Genomic DNA, 14838 nt, shown 5'->3' on the forward strand with positions numbered 1-14838 from the left:
TGCCTTTACCTCTGTCCAAAATAGCCCATTCCCACCCCACTTCAACCTGGCCTCCTGCAGGTCTGTTCGATTGGACCTCCCACCTTGTCAGCCCCTGGAAAAAGACTGTGGCTGAGAGTTGGATCCCAACCTAATTAAAGGGTGCCAGTTGGGGAAGGCTGCTCCTGGTTAGAGGAATCCGCTTCGATTGGATTCCATTGCCCTCCCTCTTTTTCTTTTGGGGGGCGTGGGGGAGATATCAGAAAGAGTGGTGTGTGTCTCTGTATATGTTGCAATTGGAAAGGCTGGATTTGGAGGTTACAGGTCCAAAGGTGGAACAGGAACCAAGAGGGAAAGAGAAGGGGCCGATGGAGAGCTGAGCTCTTCCTGAGATGATTGGTTTGATTTTTTTTTTAAATTCCGCCTTTATTCTTGTTTATAAGTAACTCCAGGCAGTGAACATAGCTCATAATCTTCCTATTTTCCCACAACTCTGTGAGTTGGGTTGGGCTGAGAGAGTGACTGGCCCAAAGTCATCCAGCTGGTTTTTTCCATGCCTAAGGTGGGACTAGAACTCACAGTCTCCTAGGTTTCTAGGCCAGCACCTCAACCACTAGAACAAAAACTGGTTCTCCAATCAGATCCTGGATCGAAACCTTAAGAGTGAGGAAAGAGCATCCTGGGATATACTTGCTCCGCCCACTGGCTGGGCAGCAAATGAAAAGCCCATCTATGTTGGTAAAGAGCAGCCAAGAGAAAACTGGAGTAGAAGAGGAGAGGGAGGGAGGCTCAGAAACAGTAACTGTGAGAGGGACCTTGGAGTCCTAGAGGACCTTCACTTGACTATGAGCCAGCAGTGTGCAGCAGCAGCCCAAAAAAGCTAATACGATACAATCCTGGGTTGTATAAAGAGGCATAGAATCAAGTTCATACAAGGTATTAGTACCGCTTTATAAAACCACACCTGGAATAGTGCAACCAATTTTGGTCACCATGCTACAAAAAAGAGAAAAAATTCAGAGAAGAGCAACTAAAATGATCAAAGGCCTGGAGACTAAAGCATATGAAGAACACCTGCAGGACTTGGGTTTGGCTAGTCTAAAGAAAAGAAGAAATAGGGGAGACATGATAGCAGTATTCCAGTATTTGAGGGGATGTCACAAAGAAGAGGACATCAAACTATTCTCCAAAGCACCAGAGGGCAAGACAAGAAACAATGGTTGGAAACTCACCAAAGAGAGAAGCAACCTGGAATTAAGGAGAAACTTCCTGACAGTGAGGACAATTAACCAGTGGAACAGCTTGCCTGCAGAAATCATGGGGGCACTCCATCACTTCTTTAAGAAGAGGTAGGCCAAGGTTGCCTACCCCTGAAATGGAATAGGTCAGGGGTAGGCAACCTTGGCTCTTTTATGACTCATGGACTTCAACTCCCAGAATTCCTGAGCCAGCATGGCTCAGCATGGAAACCTCTCCCTTTCCCCTCAGCATGGCTGGCTCAGGAATCCTGGGAGTTGAAGTCCAGGAGTCATAAAAGAGCCAAGGTTGTCTACCCCTGGTATAGGTTTTCCTGCTTGAGCAGGGGGCTGGACTAGAAGACCTCCAAGGTCCCTTCCAGCTCTATTCTATTTACTTTTGCAGGTTTTATCCTTAGAACTATATTGGTCCCAAGGCACTGCCCTGCTTTCCTAAAAGAGAGGAGATGGTTAAGCCAGACCATTGCGATCTAGGGCAACGTTTCTCAACCTTGGCAATGCTGGCTGGGGGATTCTGGGAGTTGAAGTCCACACGTCTTAAAAGTTGCCAAGGTTGAGAAGCACTGATCTAGGGCAGTGTTTCCCAAACTTGACAATTTTAAGGCATGAGGACTTCAACTCCCAGAATTCCACAGCCATCAACGCTGGCTGTGGAATTCTGGGAGTTGAAGTCCACATGCCTTAAAATTGTCAAGTTTGGGAAACACTGATCTAGGGTAACGAAAAAAAGAAGGTTGGGTACACCTGGCTACATTTCAAACAAACATCACGTGGCTAGAAGACGACCGACTAGCAGCTGTGCTGAAAGCCCAGTGAAACCGATGGACGGAATACGCTTCCACGGGAGGGCCCGCCAACCTCCCGAAACCGTGGCGTGGTCCCGTCCCAGTCGCTTCCGGAGGCGAATCCTCTTTCTCTCTCCTGCGAACTCGCCGTTCCAGCCGAATCTTAGGGGATGCCTTTCGCCTGAGAAGGAGTAGCCGTCCGGGTTTCCTAGTGAGAACAACGAAAATAAGCCTTTTTTTTTGAGACGCTGGGGGAGGAGAGGGGGTCACTTTTATTTCGAACTTTGGTTTAGTAGTAGTAGTAGTAGTAGTAGTAGTAGTAGGAGGAGGAGGAGGAGGAGGAGGAGGAGGAGGAGGAGGAGGAGGAGGAAGAGAGAGAGAGAGGGAGGGAGGGAGGGAGGGAAGGGGAGAGAGAGAGAGAAAGAGAGTATAATACATTGCTTTCGTCCCCAACACCTTCTTTGAATAAGCTTCTATAAAACCAGCCTGATGTCACAGCGGCTGCGGTCATTTCTCCCGCCTTTGCTACAGGAGGGGGAACCTTTTTTCAGACCCCCCCCCCCAACGGGTGTTGTAATTATGCAGAGGGGTCAGATTTATTGGCGGAGAAAAAAAATCCTATTTTTGCCATTATTTCGATTCTTTTTTCCACGGCCTGTGGAGGCGGGCCCGAACGCAGGCGAAGATCAAGAATCTCCTCCAAAACCATCCCACAAGCAGTTCCGCGTCACCAAGAGGAATCCTAACGACCCCAAGGGTTTCAAATCCCGGGCATAAAATTTCAACCCCCTTTTATCTGGGTTCCAATGGCCCCCGAAGCTGCCCGTTGTAAGAGAATCGGTGGGGAGTCTTCCCCCCCCCCGTGGAATTCTGTGGGGCGTCCTCTCCGCCGCCCTAGTTACAAATGATCTTTCCAGACATTTGGAAAGATAAGAAACAACTCTATATCCCTTTCGCGGAGGCGGTTTGGAAGTGATCAGGTGAGAATCCACGAATAAAACCGAGGTGCTCTCATAAGGCCGTGGGGAAAAAAATCAGCCGTCATTCTGATTTCCTTCTTTCCTTTCGCGGTTGTATTTATAATCGAAATCAACTCAGTCCCTGCTCTAAACGTCGAAGCTGGAGGGATCCTGGGAAGGGCTTGGACGGGGTCTCCCCTCTCTCCCTTTAGGATTCCCCGTCGTTACCTTCCACGGTTTGGATTCGATGTGGGTGCCTTTTGTGGCAAGCGGGGTACTTGGCTTGCGTTGGCAAAGGGAGCCCAGAACTCTGCAATCTGTCGAAGTGGCCGAAGTGACCGAAGTGGAAGCCTTGCGCTGGGCTAAACAACACGTCCTGGCTTTTTACGAGTGGGATGCTGACAGCTACGGCTGCCTCCAAACGGGGTGCCTTGAACAGCTGTTGGGGCGACGAGCCCGACACACACCGGTCGCCTGATGGCCATTGGGAAGCATCTGGAGACCATGAGCGATCTCCCCACCTCTTCTTTTATTATTCAGAAGCCCCGGTTGCTGATGTGGTCTTTATTATTCAGAAGCCCCGGGTCGCCCCGTCGTCTTCCCGGCGACTGAATGAAGGCGTCGGTGGTTTAAAAAAAAATTTAAAAAAAATCTAAATAACCAATCCATCACCCTCCATTTTAAGCCAGAGGAACGGATGGGCGGTTCCAAAAATAACTCGGCGGCTGCCCCTGATCTTGAACTTCCTTTTAACTAAGATAAACGGGTTGGGAAGTCGGAGGAGCTTCCCCCTCAACCGTGGAGCTTCACCTCTAAGACTAGTCGCTACCTTTGGGCAACTGGTTTTCACTGGGTTTCTATTGTGGGGTAAGGAGGGGGGGGGCAATGGACCTTGTCTGAAAGGTATTGAGAAGAGGAGGAAGGTGTTTAGAGAAGGAGGGAGGTCCAGGTAGCGCTAAGTTCCTGAAATCTCTGCCAGCAAAGGAAGGAAGAGAACGGTGCTTGTCCTAGTGCCAGGGCTAGGCAACCTTGGCTCTTTTATGACTCGTGGACTTCAACTCCCAGAATTCCTGAGCCAGCATAGCCAGCATAGCTGGCTCAGCATAGCCAGCATAGCTGGCTCAGGAATTCTGGGAGTTGAAGTCCACGAGTCATAAAAGAGCCAAGGTTGCCTAGCCCTGCAACCTAATCCTAGTTGGGAAGAGTCTAGGTAGGGGGAAGAGGAATCTGCCTGAAATTGACTAGTCAACGGGACTTCAGAGTTTTCCCTTTGGGGTCCGCCCCTCCGGGGTAGAGGTCCGAGAAATTGACGAGACCCACTCTCGAATCCGTGTTGAACTGAATAAGACAATGGGCAACTTTACTGTCCAATCCTCTCCATCCTGAGAAGTAGCCGAAACAAGTTCCACGGGATTCATTCCCAGGTAAGCAGAGGCTTCCCAATATGTTAGACTACAGCATCCCCTCATCCTTATGGTCCTTTGGACGAATTGGCGATGACTGGGACTTGAAGTCCAGGGCATCGAGCGAGCCCGGGTTGTGGGGACGGGGGGGGGAGGAGGGGGTAGCCTGGACTGTCTGCAGGTTGAAGGGGGTAACAATCTGGACTTGGCTTAAGACTGGGCCTAAGTCCCCTTAAACCAGTGTTTCTCAACCTTGACCATTTTAAGGCATGTGGACTTCAACTCCCAGAATTCCACAGCCAGCATTGCTGGCTGTGGAATTCTGGGAGTTGAAGTCCACATGCCTTAAAATGGTCAAGGTTGAGAAACACTGCCTTAAACTGAAGACTGTTCCTCCTGAGAGGAAAAGAGTCTAGAAAGTGGCTTTTGGGGGGGGCAATAAAGACACGCTGCGTGCGCTGCTCGGTCTGCCCCAAAGACGGCTCTCGCTCTCGGATCCGAAGCTCGCTTCCCCACCTGCAGGCGGGAGCTCCCCTTACTACCTGCCGCTTTGTTAAGAAGGGGGGGGAGGCTCCCCTTGGCGGCCTCTCTGAGTCTGATCGAAGGGGCACCCCTTTTATTGTCCTCTTTTTTTTTTTTCCTTCATTGGCCAGTGCCAGATACCCCAGAATAATTTCACAGGGCAATTCAGCCCCACCAACAAGCAGCCTCTGAACCTTACGCTGTACCGGTTCTCCGAAGGGTCCCCCCCCCCCCACAGACACACTCCTCTCCCCCCCCCCGGTTTCCAAGCCAGGGGAGGGGGCGATGGGGCGAACTTTTCCCAACCCAAGACCGGGAGAGAGAAAACCTGGGCCACATTTTTTGCAGGAGACCCCCTCAGTCGGGGCCAAAAATCCAATTCCCCCCCCCTCCAAGGAGCCCCCCCCCTGCTTTGGATCCGGGCTCTCCAGTTGTTCCTCATCCTCCTCCGCCCTGGGCTGGGACCAGTGGATGCTCCAGATTTCGGGATTCGGGGGATGCCAGGGTGTTTGGCGAGCGTTTTGAGCCCGGCCCGGGGGGGGGGCTTGGGGGGGGGAAGGAAGGGGCGTCTTGTAAAACGGGACGGATAAAAACGAGCCGGAACATCTTGTTTGACAGAGTGATCCGGCATGATGAAGCGGCCTCTCTCTAAAGAAGGGGCGGAGAGGAGGGGCGGGGAGGCGAAAGAGGGGGAAAGGCCGGGCCAAGCGCTCTTTCTCGCCTCTCCCCGGCCGGCCTTTGGCCCGGACGGGGGGGGGGGAATCTCCGGAGGGAGCAGCCCGCGCAGGATCGCGTCCAAGTCGCTCTTTTCGACGGGGAAGTCGTTTATTTTGTTCCCCTGTCGACCCTGGCCTTTTTTTGGGAGGGGCCTCGGCTCTGCCTGCTCCCCACTCCGCCGTCCCTGACGGCGGGTGGAAAGAGACCATTTTCAAGAGAAAGCCTCGTTTTGATTAAAGCTGACAGGCCGCTGATAACTCCGTGCTAATGGGCAATAATTAACCTAATAGCCATAATTAAAAGCACGCTAACAATGCCATAAATTTATCGCACCATTTTAGTCGGGTTTTGGCCCCTAACTGCTCTCTCTCTCCTCGTTAATTAAACGTGTTGCCTTTCACAAAATGGATGTTTGTACATTTCCAGGGCAAAGATATCCGTTTGGAAACGCGGGGCTCTTCTTTGCCCCCCACCCACCCACCCACCTCCCCCTCACGACCCCACCCACCCCCATCCTTCGTGTTTGGGTACTCAAACGTCTCCCGTTGCTTCCGTTTCGCGGTGGCAGCAGGATTTTACACGCGATTTGTTACGATTCCTTTTAGAGAGATAACGGCACCGACAACTTTATATCCTCACCATCCTATCACACAGAAACGGGGGTCCGGGTTGGGTAGATTTCGATGGGATCGTGGCTTCGTGTGTGTGTGTGTGTTTGTGTGTGTGTGTGTGTGTGTGTGTGTGTGTGTGGCAGGTGTTATCAAAAGGCCAAGCTTGGATGCGCCTTCAGAAGGAGCTTCGGTTGTGACCGTGAAACTCTTGCGGGGGGGGGGGTCAATTAGATTCTACAACCACCACATTTCTTCTTCCTCCTCCTCCTCTTCTCCTCCTCCTCCTCCTCCTCTTGCCTTCTACCTTCTACCTTTTTTCCTCTCGCCCTATAGAAAGACTGGCCAGAGCGCGGCTTTTCCCCCAATTCTTTTTCCGAGCTGCTAACGAGAAAAGGCTGCCCGCTCAATCCAGCAGCTGGGCTCTTTCACAGCATCCACATCGAAATCTACAAGACACCGGCCCTCTTCTTTTTTCTCCGTGCGCTTTCCCTTCTCTGTACTTATATCCTCTTCGATTAAAAACATCCCGGTTTTGTTTTGTTTTGTTTTTTTACGGTAAGGATTTAGGTCAACCGTTTCTGCAACTATTCCGCCAAAGTCACGGGGCACAGGAGAGGAGCAAATACATAGTTGGCTCCGGGAGAAGAACCGTAGCCCAACGCAGCTGGTCGCTCTCCCCTCTCCTCCTTTTCAGTCCTATCTCCTGTCCCGGTTCATTTTTAACTCACTTTGCGGGCAGACACTCACTTGCTCATCCTAGGTTCCAAGTGAACTGTAATTAATTTCTCCTCTCCTATCATAAGTTTTCGTTCCGCATCTCCCCCCCCCCAAACTCCCCGCAGCCTAGTTACGTCTCTATCTGACTCCCTATCGATCTGGACAGTAGTTTCCGCCGTTGCTAAATCGCGCCTGTGCATGTACATATCTACACGTAGCTTCCCTCTCTCTCTCTCTCTCTCTCTCTCTCTCTCTCTCTCTCTCTCTCTCTCTCGTATGAATTGGCTCTCCCCTCTGTATCAATAAAAATCTCTTTTTCAGCCTTCTCTTTCAGGAAAGAATAATTAGGAGCATTCCTTCGAAGAAAGTTTAAGTGTTATTCTAAAATTGTTTTCTTCAGCACACAAAACCCATACAACACAGACGCTCCACAGACACCAAACTGGACGCAGTAGGGAAGCTTTGCCACGAACTTGGAAAACTTAGGGATATCAAGAGCCAACTTCACTGAAAGGTTTCCTTATACCCATTCTCTGGTGGGTGGTCCTGGCCTTTGGCTTAAGTTCATCCTTCCTTCTTCCTTTCCATCTCTCTATCTCTCCCCCCCCCCATTCACTCATTCACACACCCGAGGGGAGAGAGGGGGGGGGAAGTGGCTGTCCCTTTCTTTCCCAAATTATCTTTTGGAAGTGAGCGCCGGCCTTTGTGCTTCGGACACTTTTCCAGATGAGAACAGCTTTCCTCTCCCTCACCTCCTTTTGGGGAATGTTTTAGGGGAAGATATAATATGCGCATTGATCAAATAAATAAAATACATAAATAGGGTGGGGGTTTTTTTGCAGCAGGAAAAGGTTAACGGGAGACAAATCAAAGATGGGTTCCAAAGCCAGGTGAACCCCAGGTTGGCCCTTCCTCAAGGAAGGCCGCGAGCAAATGAAACTAGCTTTGCGGACAGCGCCTGGCTTCAAACTCAGGCGCCCTGCTCCCGTTTGCGAAAGCCCCAAAACTTTGTCTCCATGCTTTCTCCTGCCTCCCTTTTCTCTCCCTCCCCACCCCCACCCAACCCCCCACACCCTTCCGGCCGTCACCCTCCCTCTTCTTCCCAGCATCAGATGTTAACACTGATGGAACAAGAGATTAGCACAATAGAGTCCTAATCGAAGGGATACGTTTCTTCCACGCTAAGCACCGTAATTAATGGTATGAATCAATTAATTTGACTTCAGTTATGTCAAACCAAAAGCTCAACAAATGAAGGCGACGCTTTCTAGAGTGGTGTGTTTTCTCTTTCTCTCTCTCACTCTCTCTCTCATCACCTTGTTACAATCCCCGGTAAGATTTCACAGAAAACCACCCGAGAAACGGATGGTTTTTTTTTTTTTTTTTTTTTTTTGTAACGCGTGACTATATTTGAGGAAGGGATTTCTTTTCTTTTTTTCCCCCCTCCACGGAATGACGAAATCGGCCCGCATCTGCTCGGATTCCTTTTATTCATTGCTGTAAAGACGCACGGGGAGATCCTGCAAAGGTTTGGTGGTCCAAGGGGCGGAATTCACCCGGGGACCGTTGAAAGGAAAAGCTCCATCCCGAAGAGACCAAGGGGGAGGGGAGAAAAAAAAAAAGAAAAACGGAAGGAGACAGCCTCCCACGGCCACCCCGCGGCGACTGGAAAGGGGACGCGTGTTTGTGGGATGGGAGAAGCCTGGTTTACAATCCCACCCGCCAACGGGCACCTCAGATCTCCTCAATCGTCCGAAAACCAGCCAACCTGATTTCTTCTCCCCCTCATCTAAATCAAGGCTGGGAAACAAGCCGCCTTTCTCTGGCTACCTTAAGGAGTCCCAGCTGGGAGTGAATCGCTCCAAAGCAGCGATCGTTAGCAGGGCTGCACCCGAAGACCTCCTGTAAAGGTGAGCTTCCCAAAAAGGAGCTTAAGGGAAGTCCTTTTCCTCCACCCGAGGCGGCAGCGCTTTGCAAACACAGAGAAGGACCAAATACACACGACGCGTCGCATTTGCTCGAAGTCCTGTCCGCTTGTTTTGGGGTGTCCTGTGGCGGATCACCCAATAGGACGGTCCAATAGGTCGCCCCTCCATGCCATACCGATTGGCGGGGGGGGGGGCGGCGGTGGTGGTGGGAGGCAGGGAAAAAATGTAACTTACGGATGCCGTTTTTTTTTTTTCCCCAGGGGTAAAACTTGCAAGCCCCTCTCGTGTGAACAGTGACCTGGAGGTATAGCCTCCCGCGCAGAGAGCCAGGTTTCCCTTCTTACTTTCCCTTTGCTCAGAGCATAAATCACTGGGGTTTCCCCCCCCCCACCCCTCAACCCGGTGCCTTCTGTATACTATTCTTGCCATTTCTGTCTTCATTTCGCACGTTTTGACTCTCGGTTTTAGCCAACTCCCCTTTTCTCCTCGCTAGAAGGATCCACCTTTTTGGTCCGTGTGTTTCGCTCCCGTTAAAATATAAAGAAGTCTTGCTTTTTTTTAAATCCGAAAGCTGTGAAAATGTTGTTATGAACACAAAAGCCGCAAACGCACAAGGAGAGTCCAAGCAGGTGGGTTTGGGCGTTTCTTTTGGGAGATTCAGAAAGACACGGATTTCCCTCCTCCTCCCCCCCCCCCCCGAGGACTGTTGTTTTTGTTTTTGTTGTTGTTGTTCCTATCAACATTTCTCCGAAATCACAACAATCATTACAACCATATGTAGGGCGGAAAAACAAAAAGGAAAGCCACCTACCAAGCGAGTCATTTCCTACCTAAACCCCAGGTAATTGTTCTCTCTGGAAATGGAGGCTTTTGTTTAAAGAGGAGGAAATGCTGTAGACATTTGCAAGAAACTTTGAGAACTGGCTACCTCCTGGAGTTTGTTTTCTTGGGACAAGGTTTACCTTGCGGGGAGGTGAATTTAAAAAAAAAAAATTTCCATGCACACACATTCCCCCTTCCCCATTTCCTACTTTTTAATATGCTAATGAGCTATTATTACGTCGTTAACACCTCTGGGCGACACCACCAATAATAATAAAGCTACAGCCGAAATGCATACACACACACTCTATCTTCTTGTTTTGGTTATTTTTCTTTCTCTTCCCATTTTTTTTTGGGGGGGAGGCGTGGTTATTTTATATCTTTTGGTCTTATTGCGATCCCCAATTGACCTAAACTTAAAGGATGAACAGATAGGCATCTTTTCCTTCTTCGTTTCCCAGCGGAGGCTGGTTTATATTTGGGAAAGGGAGGAAAAGGAGAACAAGAAAAAACATTTTCTCTGAAGTTGAGGGGGATAGAGATGTTCAAATCTTAAAAGCGGATTTTTTTAAAAAAAAAAACCAAGGCAACATAATAATTTAATTCCTAATCCAGCCTGACTGACACAGTTGAAGACTTACTTGCTTTCCATTCTCTCCCTTTAAAAATATTATTTTCCCAGGTGCTGGGGGGGGGGGGAGGAAATACCCAATTCTGAAAAGATTGCACAGGCATCTTCTCTCTCTCCCTCCCTCCCTCCCTCCCTCCCTCCCTCTCTCTCTCTCTCTCCCTGTGTGTGTGTGTGTGTGTTTGTGTGTGTGTGTCTTTCTCGTGTGTATGTGTGTGCATGCGTGCATCGAATTCCAGCATGGTTGTTTTGTTTTGATTTGTTTTGATGCTCCATCCATTCCTATTAGAATAAACTTGGCGACCTGGGCAGATGTTTGTTTTTAAGGGGCCACGCTGGGGAGACCTGCCACGAGGCCTGTTTAGGCAAGTTTTCCCTAAAGGGAGCTGAACCGATCACTTGGCGGTGATCGAGGGGAAAGAAGCCACCGTTGTCTCTTTGTTGACAATCCCCTGAAACAACTTGAGCCGGGTTTGGCCTGCCGGGGGGGGGGGGCTGACGTCAAGCCATCACGTGGCCCCGCCCCCTAGTATATCTTTAACTGGAAAGTAATCTATCAGGCAGCCTTTTTAAAAAAAGGCACTTTCTAAGTGGCAACCGAGTTTCTTATAACGCCCGCGGATTCCCCGCCCTCTCCCGCTCGCTGGGCTGTCAAACCGAACCTTTCTTCCCTCCGCCCATCCTCCCTTTCGGGACAGAAGAAAAAAAAGGGGGGGGGAACCTAAACAGAGAAGGCGGCGGGGGTGTTTGTGGGATTTGAAAACAGCGAGGTGGGGGCCGAGAGAGGAGTAAAGGCAAAGAGAAAAGAAGGAGGTTTGGAGCGAAGGCGGAGGAGAGATGGAGATCCCGCCGCCGAAGAGAGCTAACCTGCAGCAGTAAGCTTGGTGGTGGCTGGGCAGAACCATTCCGATGAGCCGGGAGAGGATCGCCGGTCGCCAATCGCTTCGGCTGGGGAAAAGCACCGTCCAGCAGCACCACAGCAGCAGCAGCCGAGAGGCGTCTGGAAGCCGGGAGTCCTCCCGGGCCGGAGGAACGCTGAAGGGCTCCAGACCAGGAGCAAAAAACGGTACGGGAGCTCCACTCGCTCGCCCGGTTGGGCCGCCGCCGCCGCCGCCCCCTCGGCCTCTGCCTGCTCCCTGCCGCCCCGTCGTCGCCGCCGCCGTTGCTGTCGCTTGTCTGGTGGTCGGGAGAGGCTGCTGAAAGGAAAGCCCCGAGTGGCCGCCCCGCTCGCCGGCGTCGCCCTCGAGCTGCGTCCAAGGCTTGGCCCGCAGATCGCCGGGCGCCTCTCCGCGCAGTCGCCGCCAAGGTGGGCAAGGAAGGGTTGCGGTCTGCTCTCGGATGCCGACAGCTGGGTGAGGAGGAGGAGGAGGAGGCCCCCGTGGCCGGCAGGTAGCGGAGGAGGAGGAGGAAGAGGAGCAGGAAGAAGAAGAGGAAGGCTGGGGGGGCTCGCTCTCTGGCTGCTGACACCGCTACCTGTTGGAGATTGGCGTCCAAGTGTTCTCAGGAGCCCCCGTCTTCCTTCCTTCCTTCCTTCCTTCCTTCCTTCCTTCCTTCCTTCCTTCCTTCCTTCCTTCCTTCCTTCCTTCCTTCCTTCCTTCCTTCCTTCCCGTCCCCTCCCGACAGGAGCACTTGTCGCGCCTTCTCCTCTCCCAACTCTCTTCTTCCGGCTGTTCCCGATTATCGCCGCGGCAATTAATTGACACCCACCCACCCACCATCCCCTCCCGCTTTCCCTTTCCTCAGCTGGGATGACTCTGTCGGGCAACCTGAGCGCCAGCGACATGTCCGGCCAGACGGTGCTGGCGGCGGAAGATGTGGACATCGACGTGGTGGGCGAGGGGGACGACTGCCTGGAGGAGCGGGACAGCGGGGGCGGCGGCGGCGGCGACCTGGAGGCCGGCGGCAGCCCCGGCGGTGCTTTGGGTAGGCTGCCCGCCACGCTGGCCTTAGACGAGGCGGCCGAGCTGCTGATGGCCAAAGAGTCGGCGGAGATGAGCTCGGGCAGCAGCAGCAACGGCGGCGGCGGCGGCGGGAGCCCCGTCGAGGAGAAGGGAGGCGAGGAAGGCTCGGCGCCGTCCGCGGCGGCGGCGGCGTCGAGCGCTGCTGCGGCTGCTGCCTCCAGCGGCGGCAAGCCCAAGAGCAGCCTGGTGAAGCCGCCCTACTCCTACATCGCGCTGATCACCATGGCCATCCTGCAGAGCCCGCAGAAGAAGCTGACGCTGAGCGGCATCTGCGAGTTCATCAGCAACCGCTTCCCTTACTACCGGGAGAAGTTCCCGGCCTGGCAGAACTCCATCCGCCACAACCTCTCGCTCAACGACTGCTTCGTCAAGATCCCCCGCGAGCCGGGCAACCCGGGCAAGGGCAACTACTGGACGCTGGACCCGCAGTCCGAGGACATGTTCGACAACGGCTCCTTCCTGCGCCGCCGCAAGCGCTTCAAGCGGCACCAGCAGGAGCAGCTCCGCGAGCAGACGGCGCTCATGATGCACAGCTTCGGCGCCTACAGCCTGGCCGCCGCCGCCGCCGCGGCCGCCGCCTCCTCCTCGGGGCCCTACGGCCGCGCCTACGGCCTGCCCCACGGCGCCTACCCGCACCCGGCCGCCCTGCAGTACCCCTACATCCCCCCCGTCGGCCCCATGCTGCCGCCCGCCGTGCCGCTCCTGCCCTCGGGCGAGCTGAGCCGGAAAGCCTTCAACGCCCAGCTCAGCCCCAGCCTGCAGCTGCAGCTCAGCAGCCTCGGCGCGGGCGCCGCGGCCGGCGGGGTCAAAGCCGAGCCCAGCGGCCGGCCTTCCTTCAGCATCGAGAATATCATCGGGGCGGGCGGCGGCGGCGGCGGGCCGGCCGCCAGCTCCTCTTCGGCCGTCAGCGCCCAGACGTTCCTCCGGCCGCCCGTCACCGCGCAGTCGGGCTTGCTGGCCCACCAGCAGCTCTCGCTGGCCAGGAGCACGGCGGCCATCGCGCCCATCCTCAGCGTGCCTACAAACCTCCTCTCCGGACAGTTCCTGCAGCCCGCCGCCTCGGCCGGCGCGGTCCAGGCCAAGTGGCCGGCGCAGTAGCTCGGCCGGCGGGCGAGCCAGCGCGGGACCCGCTCTCCCTCCCGCACTCCCTTCCTTCCTTCCTTCCTTCCCTCCTTTCCTCTCTTCGCCTTTGGCGCCGATTCTGCGGAGAACCGAGCGGGTTCGCGGCCGCCTCCCGGTTCGCCACAGAGACTCCGTTCTCGCCACGGCCCTCTGCGGACTCGATCGGCTCCGGCTGCTGCATCTCTTGCCTTAGTCCGTGGCCTTCGCGGGGTAAAACCGGAGGCCTCGGCCAGCGCCTAGGAAAGGAGGGTTCTGACGCCGCAGGTAAAGCTGACCACGCAACCCGCGGCGACCTATTTCTTCAATATTTGTAGTGGGGAGGGCGAGGAGGCGATGACGGACTTTCCTTTGCGGTTATTATTATTTTTTTTAATGGTCCGTATTTGGCAAAAAATAAAAATTTCAAAAGCGAAGGGAAAAAAAAATTCAGAGAAAAAAAAAAGGAAAACGGAAAGTTGAGAACGCTCGAGCTAAGAGTCCCGAACTTTCACTTTTGTTGAAGGTTCTTATTTTTTCCTCCGATGATTTTCTTTGAAATAAATCCAAATTTGCAGCCAACGATAAGGGAAGTCGTTTTAATTATGAAAGAACTGAGCAGAAAAAAAGGGGGAGAAATACCCCCGTAATTCTATTATAAAAGTCTGTTTATATATGAATGAATATATGTATTCTAAATGTTATTCCTTTGTGTTGTACACAGCTTTGTAAATAAATTTTTAAAATGGCAATTTTGGTGTTTGCTTTCCAATTAGTACATCGTATGAAAAGAGAGTTATAAAAAACGATTCTGCTCCATTGGGAAAATTCTGTAGCCATTCAGCTAGATGGAAACAAACAAAAAAAAATCAATAGAACCTGCATATGGGATACAATTATTCTGTTAAAAATACAACAGACCGAAAATTTTTAACGCCTTAAAGAGCAAGAAGATACTTCCCAAAGATCATCCTTGACCTTTTCCATTACTCTATATCTAAATCTAGATATATCTACTGACACATCTCTAAAAACGTTATAAAATTGCTATAGACTGGATCATACTTATAGGTGAATTATTTGGATATTATATAAATATTAAGATAGAATTGGTAAAGTAATTTCCATAATAAAGAAATATGACTGGGGCAATTTGTCAGATGATCTGGTGGTAAAAACAATTAATTCTGAGGAAGGAAGGAAGGAAGGAAGGAAGGAAGGAAGGAAGGAAGGAAGGAAGGAAGGAAGGAAGGAAGGAAGGAAGGAAGGAAGGAAGGAAGGGATTATTCTGAATTAATACAGAATCAGGAAGACAAATCTCATTTCTGTTTTAATTAAATTTAATAAGTTAAAAACTTGAATTCTCCACCAGGGTTTTTATATTAACTGCATTTTCCCCCATGTTCAAAGACATTCAGAAGGTGTTAGGATTCTGTTTATCTTTAAATTAAA

The 14838-nt window shown here is 52.1% G+C and overlaps 2 protein-coding genes across 2 annotated transcripts; one reads left to right on the forward strand and one right to left on the reverse strand.

Annotated features, from left to right (window-relative positions):
* Positions 1-1962: 1962 nt before the first annotated feature.
* Positions 1963-12045, reverse strand: LOC120301557 (trithorax group protein osa-like). The gene is made up of 3 exons (XM_039328962.1): positions 12031-12045; positions 11195-11796; positions 1963-2228 (listed from the first exon to the last, which is right to left on the reverse strand). The coding sequence occupies exons 1-3, from the start codon at positions 12043-12045 to the stop codon at positions 1991-1993; spliced, it is 855 nt and encodes a 284-aa protein (XP_039184896.1). The 3' UTR covers positions 1963-1990.
* FOXD3 (forkhead box D3) lies at positions 11786-14113 on the forward strand. The gene has a single exon (XM_039328963.1). It carries the CDS (start codon positions 12076-12078, stop codon positions 13384-13386), a length of 1311 nt encoding a protein of 436 aa, XP_039184897.1. The 5' UTR covers positions 11786-12075; the 3' UTR covers positions 13387-14113.
* The last annotated feature ends 725 nt before the right edge of the window (positions 14114-14838 follow it).

Source organism: Crotalus tigris, unplaced genomic scaffold (genome assembly GCF_016545835.1).
Source record: "Crotalus tigris isolate CLP2741 ecotype Arizona unplaced genomic scaffold, ASM1654583v1 scf7180000024385.1074895, whole genome shotgun sequence".
Taxonomy (NCBI): Eukaryota; Metazoa; Chordata; class Lepidosauria; order Squamata; family Viperidae; genus Crotalus; species Crotalus tigris.